The sequence below is a fragment of the Amblyraja radiata genome, chromosome 7, assembly GCF_010909765.2.
Source record: "Amblyraja radiata isolate CabotCenter1 chromosome 7, sAmbRad1.1.pri, whole genome shotgun sequence".
In the NCBI taxonomy this organism is placed as follows: domain Eukaryota; kingdom Metazoa; phylum Chordata; class Chondrichthyes; order Rajiformes; family Rajidae; genus Amblyraja; species Amblyraja radiata.
Genome location: NC_045962.1, coordinates 33,966,705 through 33,979,882, shown reverse-complemented (window position 1 = coordinate 33,979,882; position 13,178 = coordinate 33,966,705). Strand labels below are relative to the sequence as shown.

The following is a 13,178-nucleotide window of genomic DNA, read 5'->3' as shown; positions in this document are numbered from 1 at the left end:
CATTTCTATAAGCTGTGAAGTAAATCCTTTCAAGATGTGGTTTCAGTTTGAGTTAAGAAAACGCCTGTTCTATCTTTACTAGCGTTTTAGATGATGTGCCATGATAGGGACCATGGAATACAATAAGCCTACTTGAAAATGGGGCTTGTATTTCTAACACCGTTGGCCCGATAATAATTAAATAAATAAATAAGTGGGCTCTTATTTCCTGCATTATCAGCATTTTTTTTCATATCTGTATCTTCATTCTTTTTATGCACTAATAATTTTCCTGTCGAGAAGAAAAAAAGAATGTGGCATGGGCTATTTTTGCATTTGACATTTATGAGTTCAGCTTTTACACATTGTGGTGACTAGTACACTAGTATATATTTTTTAATGAAAATACAGAGACATCAGAGAAAATAACAATTAATCTCCTTGAATGTATTTCACAGTCCAACTGCTATTGAAGTTCCAGTAAAAAATTTACAGCCCCATTACATCGGAATTTTTGCAAATTAAAAATGGGTTAAATTGTCCTCAAAGAAAATAAGAAACAAATATTGCAAGTGGCCTAATGTCCTCGGCTAATCAACCCACATTTTGGGCTCCTAATTAATTATTAATTTTAATGGAGGATATGTCTCTCTATTAAGAGAAAGTAGTTTCACAAAATACCTTACATCTACTATTTTTATCTTTATAGACATGGAAAACGCAATTCAAGTAACTCCAACAAATTAGATATGTGCTGAGAAACACATTTTACCATACTACTCTGATAATTCAGTACCTGCTCACTCATTAATCCCATCTTTGAGCTGGAGGTACAGAATGTAAACCACAGATGTGGCCTGGGCTGGAATTGCGAAAAAGGTAGGTTTGCAGCCAAACTGAAAACATACAAGCTTTTCCCCACTCAATGGGTTCAATGGAAAAACTATTGCATCATTGTGCAACATGCTAGAAAAAGTCAAACGTTGTGGATTTAGTAGGAGTAATATCCAATAGTCTCGAACGTCTGCCACCTAAGACCAAAGTCCTGAAGATGCAGGATGACTGAGGTTTTATTGCGTATAACAATTGACTGTACATTTAGGAATCCATAACACAAAACAACTTATTTAATGTAATATGGAAAGGGTCAAAATACTGGAGTAACTCTGCGGGTCAGGCAGCACCCTGGAGAACATGGATGGATGATGTTTCGGGTCGGGACCCTCTTTCAGACGTTTCAGGGTCCCGACCCGAAACATCACCTATCCATGTTCTCCTGTGATGCGTTCCTTGATAAACCTGCATTTGCAGTTCCTTATTGCAACATTCCTTAATGTAATAAGTGGTCTTCTATATGCATTAATTATTTGGAATGATCATCGAAATCATATTGAAGACTCACTTTTTCTGATATGATTTGATAGGTTTCTGTAATCACCTTAAAGATGTGTGCTTTCAGTATGTGATGGCCAAATTCTACAGTCTGTTGTCGATTTAGCTTTCCTTCTTGGCGAGAAAACATGAATGCCATAAGTGCATGCCCACTCCTACGAACAAATTTTCAGAAGACAAAGTTTAAATATTTGTAAAACAATACTGTAATAATCAATTGCCACAATAGACTATTCCAGCACTGACAATACCTTGCCACTCACTCTGACCTGCAAGATCAAGATTTCTCTCCGCATGACTTACCTTTACACTTCCACATCCTGGGCTCCAATTTACAAGCTCATAAATTCAAATTCTTCACTCAAGCTCCCAGATCCAGATGATGCAAGACTGAACTAGTGTTCCCAAAATTCCACTCGGGAAGACTCATAGACACTAGCACTTCAGTCCCAGTCAAAATGTTCTTCGCTGTAGCTCCTTCCAAGCCGAACAGACCATCCTTTTCCCAGTATTTCCAATCCAGGTAGGACTCAATCCTGAAGATTAGCATCCATGAGAACACTATTTAACTGATGCCAAGCTCCTTCCAGAACCTCTTTTTTTTACCTACACTTGAGCAAATGTAGGTGTATGTAAAGTGATGATGCAGCCAGACCAACATTATGTTTCCAGCATTTTCTGCTTTTATTTCAGATTTCCAGTTCACTTTCAATCTTTTTCTTTAAATGGGTCATTTTATCTGACAATAATTTTGTGTTCATTAATACTATGCCACGGAGAAAGACAAACATGGACACAAGAAACTGCAGTTGCTGGAATCTTGAGCAAAGCACAAAGTGCTGGAATAACTCAAGACGGTCTGGCAGCATCTAGGGAGCGAACAGACAAGCCATGCTTCGGATTGGAACACTTCTTCAGACTCTCTAAGGCAAATATGTTTAAAATAAATGGACAAAGCAAATTTAATCTATGTATGCATTTTAAGAGTTCAAATGCTTATGTACAAACCTTGGGTCGCAAAGAAAATCCATGTTCTCACCATCTGCTCTCCAAACCAGCCACTCTCTAAATGATGGATGACAAAACATTCGTGTTTTGTCCCTTCGTTTGATCAGAAAACATGAAAGGCCCTTCATCCTTTGCTGGAAATCATCCCATTCCAATTCACCCTTCACAAAGCCAGCATTTATTGTTTGGAAAATCTGCTCATCTGTCAATGGATGAAGGGATGCCAAGGCAACATTTAACACAGGGAGGGCCCTTTCAAAGGAAGTTTGTGTTAGAAACTTCATGTTGCATTGCAGAAGGTATAATTCTGACAAGGAGACAGGCACTACCTTGTAGCTTGTACTCTTAATGACAAGATGACCTTTTTCAAACAAATCTAAAGTCAGCTTCAAATACAGATAAGATCCTTGGCTTCGCATGATAAGATGATTGGTAACTTTGCTCACTGTACTGGTGTCAGTTTTTCCACTCAAAGCGATGTTACTGAGTATGCTGTGACTACCATTAATTCTGTGATGGATGAATGCATTCAGATCCCTGTTAATATCTTCATTCTCTGGAAAATCATCCAGAGACATTTTGAAGAATGGAAGTAGGCGTGCAATATCCTGCAGGAAACAACATATTTTAATTTAGATTGAGGCAAATGAAAATCAGAACAAATGTTCTAAATATTTTTAGTCCAATCTCAAACATATGTAATTTTGCAAAAACACGCACGCAGTTTATTTCATTTTGTTTGCCATTGCATTCTATAACTTAGTAACTTTCTCCAGTTAATATTTTTTTAAGAACCCCAAAGCAGATGTGGAAATTTGTGACGGAGTGCATTTAGGACACAAATGGATGGTATCTTTACATTTCCAAACATACATATCAAAAATTCTAAACGACAATTTTTCCTCAAAGAGTTTCTGCTATATTGCTTTTCCCCATTCACATTTTATTTATAGGATTCCTGAACAACTTTGTTGCATCAAAGCAACTTTTCCATTACACAAATTCCTTGAATTCTTTGTGACACCCAGCAGCAAAATTAATTTCCACATGAATGAGTTGCATAGAAATAGGCCTTCCGTGCTCTCATATAACAAGCTTCTTTACAGCTAAAGTACTTGTGAAATGTTTAAGCAGACAAATAGCACCAATGTGTATAGAGTAACCCCATTAAAGGCAATGAAATAAGTAACCAGTTCATATCCTTAATACTGCTTTAAGGGATAAATATTCAGCTGGACACTGAGAAATGCCATGCATATTTTCTACCATGCTATTTTGGTGTTGAGTGGATGACACAGATGGAACATCTTACTCAAACGATATAGTGCTATAAACGTCGCATTCCCTGAATAACGTATTGCACCATCAATTTTTAATTTTATGCAAGTCCTGGGTCAGGGCTCGAAATTAGCGGTTGCCCGGGTGCCAATGACCACCTAAAGTGCCGCCGGGCAACCTAAATGCCGAGTCATTTTGCCCGGTTTGGCACTGGTTTATACCGAATACAGACACAAAAAACTGGAGTAATTCAGCGGGTCAGGCAGCATCTCTGGGGAAAAGGAACGTAACGTTTCCTGTCGACGGCGGTAACAGCTGTAGTGCGGGTCAAAGATACTAGGTGCGGGGTGACGGAGAATCGGAGTGAATGACGGGCCCCGCACAGCAGCAGCGGCTCCTCCTGCCTCACCCCGCCCATCCTGATAACGGCCGCTGCCTGCCACTCCGCCAGCGGCGATTACAAAACAAACCCTCTCGCACGCCGAAGCCGAGGAGGGAGGGAGGGAGCGAGCGGGAGAGCGGGAGGCCCCCTTCCGCCATCTGAAGGGTCTGCACCGCTTCGTCCCGCACCTTGCTGTTGGTTGGCGGAGGAGGGGAGGCGGTGGCGAGGAGATCCCAACTGCCTCCCCCTTTGGCGGCGGACAGGGACGACCAAGGCAGCGGGGCAATGATGCCGGTGTTGTCTGAGGAACGCTGACCCTTCCTCCCCACCTCCTCTGTCTCCCTCTCCCCCTCTCTCGCTCTCCCTCCGTCTGTCCCTCCACCTCTCCCTTCCCCTCTGTGTGTCTCTCTTCCCCTCTGTGTGTCCTCCCCTCCCCCCCTCTCTCTCTCCCGCCCTGTCTCTCTCTCCTCCTCTGTCTCTCTCTCCCCCTCTGTCTCTCTCTCTCCCCCTCTCTCTACCTCAGTCTCTCCCTCTCTCTATGTGTCTCTCTCTCTGTCCCACTCTCTGTGTGTCTCTCTCTCTGTCTGTCTCTCTGTGTGTCTCTCTCTGTCTCAGTCTCTCTCTCTCTCTCTCTGTCAGGCTTTATCTCTCTCTCTGTCTCCCTCTCTCTGTGTGTCTCTCTCTCTGTGTCTCTTTCTGTCTGTCTCTCTCTCTCTCTGTGTCTCTCTCACTCTCTGTCTTTTTCTGTCTGTTTCTCTCAGTCGACCCCTCCTCTCCATCCTGCACTGATCGTCATTCCTGCCTCTATTCAGTCCTCACTGACATCCCCTGTGCTCCCCTCCCCATCTACCCCCCTCCCATCTATTCATCCTGCACTGATCTCCCTATCCACCTCACATTGATTCTCCTGCCATCTCCCATTCATCCTGCAATGCTCCCACCCATTCATCCTGCACTGCTCCACCCATTCATCCTGCACTGCTCCCACCATCCATCCTGTACTGATCCCCCCCATTCATCCCGTACTGACCCCCCCTCCATTTATCCTGCACCGATCCCCCATCCATCCTGCAGTGAACCACCCTTTCATCCTGTAGTGATCCCCCCATTCATCCTGCACAGACCCTCCGATCCACACTGTACTGACCTCCCACATTCATCCTATACTGATGCCCCCCATTCAAGAAGAATGGGGGGATCAGTCTGAAGAAGTCTTGGCCTGAAACGTTGCCTATTTCCTTCACTCCATAGATGCTGCCGCACCCGCTGAGTTTCTCCAGCATTTTTGTCTACCCCATTCATCCTATACTGGATCCCCCCCCATCCACCCTGCACTGATTCCCCCCCATCCACCCTGCACTGATTCCCCCCATCCATCCTGCACAGATCCCCCCCGTCCATCCCGTACTGACCCTCCCATTCAACCCCACTGACATCCCCCGCGTTCTCCCCTCACAATTTTATCTACTCCAACCAACACGCACTAATTCCCCAGCCTCAATCCATCCATTCCGCACCGATTGCCTTCTCAACCCCCCCCCCCAAATGTGTTTTAATTCCCAATGTTATTATTTGTTTTTAATCCATAAAGATGGATTAATAAAATTGTGAACACGTGAAACATTAAAACCGCAGTGTTCGATTGTCACTGCTACCGTTGACACGTTATTACAGAATTCATTGTACCGACAAATCAATGCTCTTAATATGGAGTATCAGTACTGTAGCTATTTAATGAAAACATTCACAACTATACGTTGGATTTATCCAGATTTTACTTTTACAGTCAGTCATATACATCACAAATTTGGTCAGGAGATATTTCAGTTAAACTTTTAACATTAATTCTGAAGTGGGAATGATGGAAACAGCGTTTAACAATAATTTTTTTTAAATCTGATTCGTACAAACTGGGTATCTTCATTGCTGTTCATAACACATACATCTAATCTGAATGTCCGGTAATGTGGCGTTTTGACACCTTTAAATATATTACCAAAAGAACATTTGCTGCAGTTATGTCCTTTGACCATCTCTTGTCAGTTGGTGTAATGTTTAACCTGTCAGATGGGTATAGTCAGTTTAAACAGACATTATCATAAAATGTAGTTTTGATATTTCCTTGCAACTTGTATATTTAGTTATGGATAAATTATGTGGGAAGCGAGAGTGTTTCTGTACCAATAGCAATAACGACCCATGCTATGGCCATGTCATGGTCATTTTCGGTCCTTCACAGAAAACATGCTTGCATCAATCTGTAGTGTGCATGGTTAAGCATATATGTTACCATGGTCCAGGATTTATTGACACAGGTTGATCATATTGTGAATAATCCAACCACATTTTATTTAGAAGTGGAAAGAAATAATAGAAATTGCATTCATTGCAACGTGTAAAAAGAGTTGAGATGCTGTATTATAATTTTGCTGCATGTCATTGTGGGATATATCATGTCTTGATTGGTGAATATGTTTAGTTTGTGACTTTATTTGCAGCAGAAATAATATGTAAATGCTTCATTGAGCATAATTCCGACTGGTAACTACGCACTTCGTCCGAGCACATTATCGCATGCGTCATGCAAGCCGTCTTAAATGACCACCTAAACTGTCATTTGGCAACCTAAAAAGCTGCCTAAGTTGCCCGGCTGGCAACAGGGAAAAAAAGTTAAGTGAGAGCCCTGTGGGTGCGTACATTTGAACCTGCAAGCTTCTAATTGAAAGAGATTACTATTACCACACCAAGCCAAAGCTTAAAATTATAACATTCATTCAAATGTCTGAATTCGCATGACTTCTTATGCATTTTACGAAGTACGACAAATTTGTAATCATTCATATTACATTGGCAAAGAACCATTCATTAAATGGGGACATATTGGTGACCATGATGCCTTTTTTTTTTTTTAATTGTTTTTGGAATCTCACTATTATGAGCAAAGTATGCACTTGTCTTTGTGATAAGCAAACCTCTGCTCACCTGTCAGTTGCAATTATGAACCCTAAACCAATTTATTACATATTGAAGATAGACACAAAATGTTGGAGTAACTCAGCAGGACAGGCAGCATCTCTGGACTCCCTCTCCCCTGACTCTCAGACTGAAGAAGGGTCTCGACTCGATACGTCACCAATTCCTTCTCTCCAGAGATGCTTCCTGTCCCGCCGAGTTACTCCAGCATTTTGTGTCTATCCTCGGTGTAAACCAGCATCTGCACTTCCTTCCTACACTTATTACATATAGAATCAGTATCAATCTGCTTATTATTCACCAGTCATAGCAGTTCTGTTATTTATGACAGAACCTACACCAGGTTTTCTCAGCCTTTTAACATGAAACTTACCCCTTTTAATACACATAATGCCAAACATTTTAAAGGAAATATAGAATTTATATATTCTATGCAGGAAAGATAATGAACTTTGGTAGTAGCAATGAGTCTTTGGTAGTAACAATTACAGCAGTTCTTTTCCCAACCTTTTGCTCCTCTAGCTTCTGCATCAAAAAATATAATTACTAACAAAAAGTCTAAATTACTGCTGAACAAGTATCTGCTTGTGCAGCCCATTCTTTACAGAAAGCACCAAATAGAAGAAATCTTCTTTTATTTTTAATTTAATCTATACTTCACCTCTAATTGTAATTTCCTCAACACTATATCCTACAGCAGGTTCAAACGTTATCATTTAAATGACATCCGGTAGAACGGAAATGTTGGTGTTTTGAGAATGCCGTATAAATTCATTCATGTTTTTAGTAATGTCAAACTCTATAAATCTCCTTTAAACCTTCCCTCTCTGACGTTAAAGCTCTGCCCTCTAGTTATAGTCATACAGCACAGAAACAGGCCCTTCAGCCCAACTTGTTCATGCCGACGAAGATACCTCATGTACACAAGTCCCACCTGCTCTCGTTTGATCCATATCCCTCCAAACGTTTCCTAACCATGTACCTGTCCAAATGACATTTAAATGTTGTTATGGGACCTGCCTCAACTACCACCTCTGGCAACCTCCCTCACTGGGTGAAAATGTTGCCCCTCAGGTTGCAATTAATTCTCTCCCCTCTCACAATAATCCTATGTCCACTGGTTTTTTATTCCCTATGCTGGACAGAAGACCATGCAATCACCTCCATCATCTTATACACCGATATAAGATCACTGCTCAGCCTCGTGCGCCCAAGGAATAGTCACAGTTGCTTAGCCTCTCCCTTTAAGCTCAGGCCCTCAAATCCTGGGAATATCCTCATAAATCTTCTCTGCTAGCTTTTCAATTTAACGACCTTCCTATAGGAGGGTGACCAAAACTGAACACATGACCCCAAATAATGTCTTTGACATTTCCAGAAAAATGTTCTGAGTCTACCTTATCTACGATTCTCATAATTCTATATTCTTCTATCAGGCCTCCCTTCAACCTCTGATGCTCCATAGAAAAGAATCCAAGTTTGTCCAACCACTTCTTAAATTTATTGCCCTTTAATCCTGGCAGCATTCTGATACATTTTTAATGCACTCTCTCCAAAACCTCATCCTTCCCGTAATGGGTGACCAGAATTGCACACTCCATGCTCCAACTGCAGCCTAACCAGTTTTACAAATCAGCAACATGTCTTTCTGACTCTTATGCTCAATGGTTTGACTGATGAAGGTAAGCAAACTATATGCCTCCTTTACATTCTATCGACTTGTGTTGTTACTTTCAGGGAGTTATGGACCCAGACCACAAAGGTTTCTCCATTAACGGTGCACTTTCCCCTTACTTTTGACCTCCCAAAGTGATGCACCTCACATTGGCTCATATTACACTCCATCTTGGGCAGTGGGCAGCTACTATAGACCTGCATGGGAAGGTAGACGATCCCGCCCCATGAGTCTCGGGCAGATGGTGCTCGTCAGCCTGGGAAGATGGTTCACCTAGGAGAGGGAAAACTCTGATTTAAAACGTCCACTGCCTTGTGGCCATATCCAGTCGTGGAAAAGGTTCCTGGATTAAACCTCAAGAAAAACCGGAGTCGGAGCCCCTAAGGCAGTTCGCCGCTGTCTACAACCTCGCTCTGGCAGCTCCTGCGACGGCATTGGAGCCAAACTGTAACGGCCCTGCTGTTCCTTTGGATCGATCAGCGACGTGGAGAGGGGGGATGTGCTGCATGGGCAACAGCCTGTCCTCCATATGACATCGCCCAGGCTTGCATCCGACCACACATCACCTGCAAACTAGGATGCATCACCCATGGTCAGTCATGACCGAAGGGGGCCTACTACACTACATCTGCTATTTCTCTGCATATCTGTAAATGTATATCCTGTGGTATCTTTTGACAACCTTACTCAGTCCGCAACTCCAACAATTTTGGTGTAGTCTGCAAACTAACCCATCTACATTACGTCCATGGTGTTTATAGACATCACAAGCATCAGTAGGCCGGCAGCAGATGCAGGTAGGTGTACTCAAACAACAGGCACGGCGTGTGCCCATCCAGTAGAGCCACCATCTCCTTTAGGAGGCTAGATGGCCGTCGGTCGCCTAGGCCCTCCATATGCAGGATCCTAGCAGCACGCTCCATCCTGCTTAGGCCATAAATCTGGAGCAGGAGCTCCTTAAGGCCGAGATATTTATCAGTGTCCGGGGGGGCTGCGAGGAAGTCCGTGACCTCTTCAACCGTGTCCTGGTCGAGGGCCCCCACCAGGTCATAGAAGCGGGTGGCATCGACCGTGATGCCCCGCAGGTTGAACTGGGCCTCCGCCTGCTGGAACCAGATGAGCGGCCGGGTGGTCCAGAAGTTGGGCAGTTTCACCGAGACCGCGTCCAGAGACAGGGCCGGGCCGGCCTGTGAGGAGGTAGGGCTTTCTCTTCTCTCCATCATGACGCCAATGGAGCGTCGGGGTCACCAATGTGGTGCGTGGGTCTCAAAAGGAAGCACGAAATCCAGTGTTTTGAGAGGCACCTTTTATTATGTTCCTCCCGGTTGTAGAGAAGACCAAACAAGAGAAAGATGGCACCCAAACCCCTGCCTTTAAACCCTCTGGCTAAGGGCCGCCTCCGGACTGAACCACTCCCGTGCCGAGGGGTTCGACAGTATGATGGCACGACCCTTGGGAGCCGCCACAATAACACCATTGATTACACTTCTTGAAACCTTGTTGTTGCGGAGACCTTGTCCTGCAGCTCAAAGGTGCAGAGACTCAGAGATTGATCTGTTACATCTGGCCCAGGCAAGTGCAGGTGGAGTGTCATATCCAGTGCAATAAAGTTTATTACCAAATTCCACTCATTACTAACATACCATGGGTCCAAGATGGTCAAAATAATTCCATCCAAACACGAACCTTTGATCACAACTACATTCAAGTTTGCAAGCTCTGCTGGAAATGCATTGCTGTGTCTTGCTGTGTAGTGATAAAACGATGAGCTCCCCTACCAAAGGTACTGTAGAATTATCTTCAACCAGCAGACATTAATCTCTCTAGATAATCCTCTTTAAGACTTTCGCAAAAGGAAATTACAATGGACCATATATGCTGACCTTAGACATCACATGCACAAACTATCAATGAATGAATAATTCTTCTGCTAAAGCTTCCTTAAAAAATCTATTTATTTTGAGGCCAGAAAACAAACTGCCAGAAGTAAACACAACCAAGTAAAGCTAATGTTTCGTAAGATGGAATTGTATTGGTCAATCAACATTCTGAAATTAAATATTTTGTCCTTATTGAAACATTCCAAGCCCGTTATATATAATTATATCCTTTACAAGCACATCCAACAAAGTGGTCAGGATATGCGATGGTGGTAGAAGTATTTTCATGGAAGCTTTCATTACCAATTTGAACTTGAGAAGTTACAGCGGAAAAGGTGGCAGGAGCATTTGCAGAAGCAATTATTTTGTGTGGAGGTTAATATTTTTTTGCATGATTTAACATTTTCTTCCAGTAATACACATAAAAAACAAATGTGAAATGTAAATGTTATCAAGCACAGATGGAACAGCTCATTAAATCTCTAAATCAAAGATCAATTAATGTCGTTTATAACTGTGTCAGATAAAGCACCAGTGCAGAGAGTAGCATCGTACTGAGGAATTAAAGATATACAAAATAACTAAGAGTAAGTGATGGGAACATATTTCAGCTTTCCAACGCTGAGCTTGATATGGCACTTCGCCAGTTTCTGCTGATTATGTCACCTCATGCTCTGTTAAGCAGACTCACATACAGAATGGCAAATATTCTTGAGCAACAATTAAGCAATTTGCTGTATTGGGAAATAACAGAAATCCTTTCAACAAAATAGCTGCAAGAGCAATTAAGCAAAATTTACCAGCCAAATGAACGTAATAAACATTCAAACATTTAATTGCTCTGTCTTCTAGCCATTTGGCTTTCAACCAATAAATTCATTTTCATGCCAGAAAAACAAACAATAGAATGTGGCAATGTTTCCACTTCAGTGCTCTGGGCTGGTTAGATTACAGGGTTGTTTTTTTTAGAGTAAAAATTACACTAATAAACATGCATTAAGTTATTTTGCTAACTTTATATCTCTGCAATTTTTATTGCAAATTCTGGCACCAACTGTTGAAGCTAAGCAGCTGTTTAAATGCAGTTCTACATTTATTTATGATGTTGATGTCACAACGTTGGTGCAACATTAAATGCAGTCATTGCCAACAGAATGATTTGAGGTTTAGACTGTTTAATTTTTGTAATTTATGGTGACTTATAAAAGTTAAACAATCTAAACTGCAAGTCATTCCATTGACAGAAGTTATTTAGCATTGATGATTTATAATAAATCTACAAATGCGTGTTGCGGAAACACGGAAGTAACTAACGTCTGTGAATATACTGGTTAACACTTTACCTTGTGTGCAATACATCATATTATCGTTATACAGTCATGTATATAGTATACTAATTAATATTACTGATTTTTCAAACATCAATTGTTATTTGCAGTCATAAAAATGCAAAACAAAAATCTATACCTGTAGATTGGTTCTTACAGTAACAACCAACTTCAGCCAAGATGGAAACTTGGGAATTATTTTAATGATAAAAGAAGCAATCGTATCTCCATAATCAGGTTTGTGGAATTCAGCCTCATTTAGGCCATCTACTAAAATAATGTAGTTCTCTGCAGAGATCTTGTTTTCTGGAGGATAAAGATAAAATTAATCACCTGTTACTCCAATTTTTCTTTCGCTCTTGTTTACGTATTTATTTTGTACCTAGCAACAATCAATTCACCAGCTCTAATGATTCATCCTTCTCTATTAATTTAAAATGTCTAAAAAGATAGTTTGTCGCATTGTTCACTAGAGTCCTAGAGGCCCATTTTTGATACTGCACTGTTATCAATCCTCTGTTCCAGAGCAGTGCAGTGGTGCAGCAGGTAGCGCCACAGCTGCAGCAACTCAGCTTTGATTCCGACTTCAAATGTGATTGCACACAGTTTACACATTTTCCCTGTAACTGTGCGGTTTTCTGCTCTGGTTTCCTTCCACATCCCAAAAGTGTGCTGATAATTTAATTGTCCCTTATGTAGGAGAATAAGGGGAGGGTCACTAGGCATGTGACTGAGAATAGGCTGCAGCAAATTAAGTGGAAGAATGACACTGATGGAAAAAAACTTTTAAGAACGAACGATGGGCTGAATGACCTCTGGTTGCGCAAGGAAATATAAATTCGTACGACTCCATCTCACGGGAATCCACAAAATGTTTTAACATGTTATGTTTCATTTTTAATGCTTGCAATAATTTTTTTTTAATGCAAACTTATTAACACCTTAACCATCATTCGGTGTTTTGCAAAGTACTTGAGTCCAAAAGAACTTACCCTTAATCAGGTTTGCAAGTGGCTCCAAGATACCCCTCTGAAACGCAGCAATTGGATCTTGGACACAGGAACGTAGACTGAGTACACTTTGAAGGTACGATTCCTTCAGTAACATTTCTCGGAAGGCTGTCAGTTGTGGTGCACGACAAAGTAAAGCTGCTATACTGTGGACAAATTCTGGTACAAGGCACGTGTAAGTATTGTCAGCCTGACAATAGTGATAGGCAACAACCTGTTTTGAACAAAAACAAGACGGTATGTTTCATGTGTACTTGGCTTGAAATTGATGAA

General features: G+C 41.7%; 1 protein-coding gene across 9 annotated transcripts in view; it reads right to left on the bottom strand.

Annotated features, from left to right (window-relative positions):
- The window catches only part of tanc1 (tetratricopeptide repeat, ankyrin repeat and coiled-coil containing 1), a 107,637-nt gene that overhangs the window by 38,522 nt on the left and 55,937 nt on the right, over positions 1-13,178 (bottom strand). For all 9 annotated transcript variants that reach the window (XM_033024108.1, XM_033024100.1, XM_033024102.1 and 6 more), the window contains 4 exons: positions 12,888-13,119; positions 12,035-12,201; positions 2,380-2,987; positions 1,418-1,526 (listed from right to left, as the gene is read on the bottom strand). In XM_033024108.1, coding sequence (XP_032879999.1) covers positions 1,418-1,526; positions 2,380-2,987; positions 12,035-12,201; positions 12,888-13,119 — 1,116 coding nt within the window. The remainder of the gene's footprint in view (positions 1-1,417; positions 1,527-2,379; positions 2,988-12,034; positions 12,202-12,887; positions 13,120-13,178) is intronic.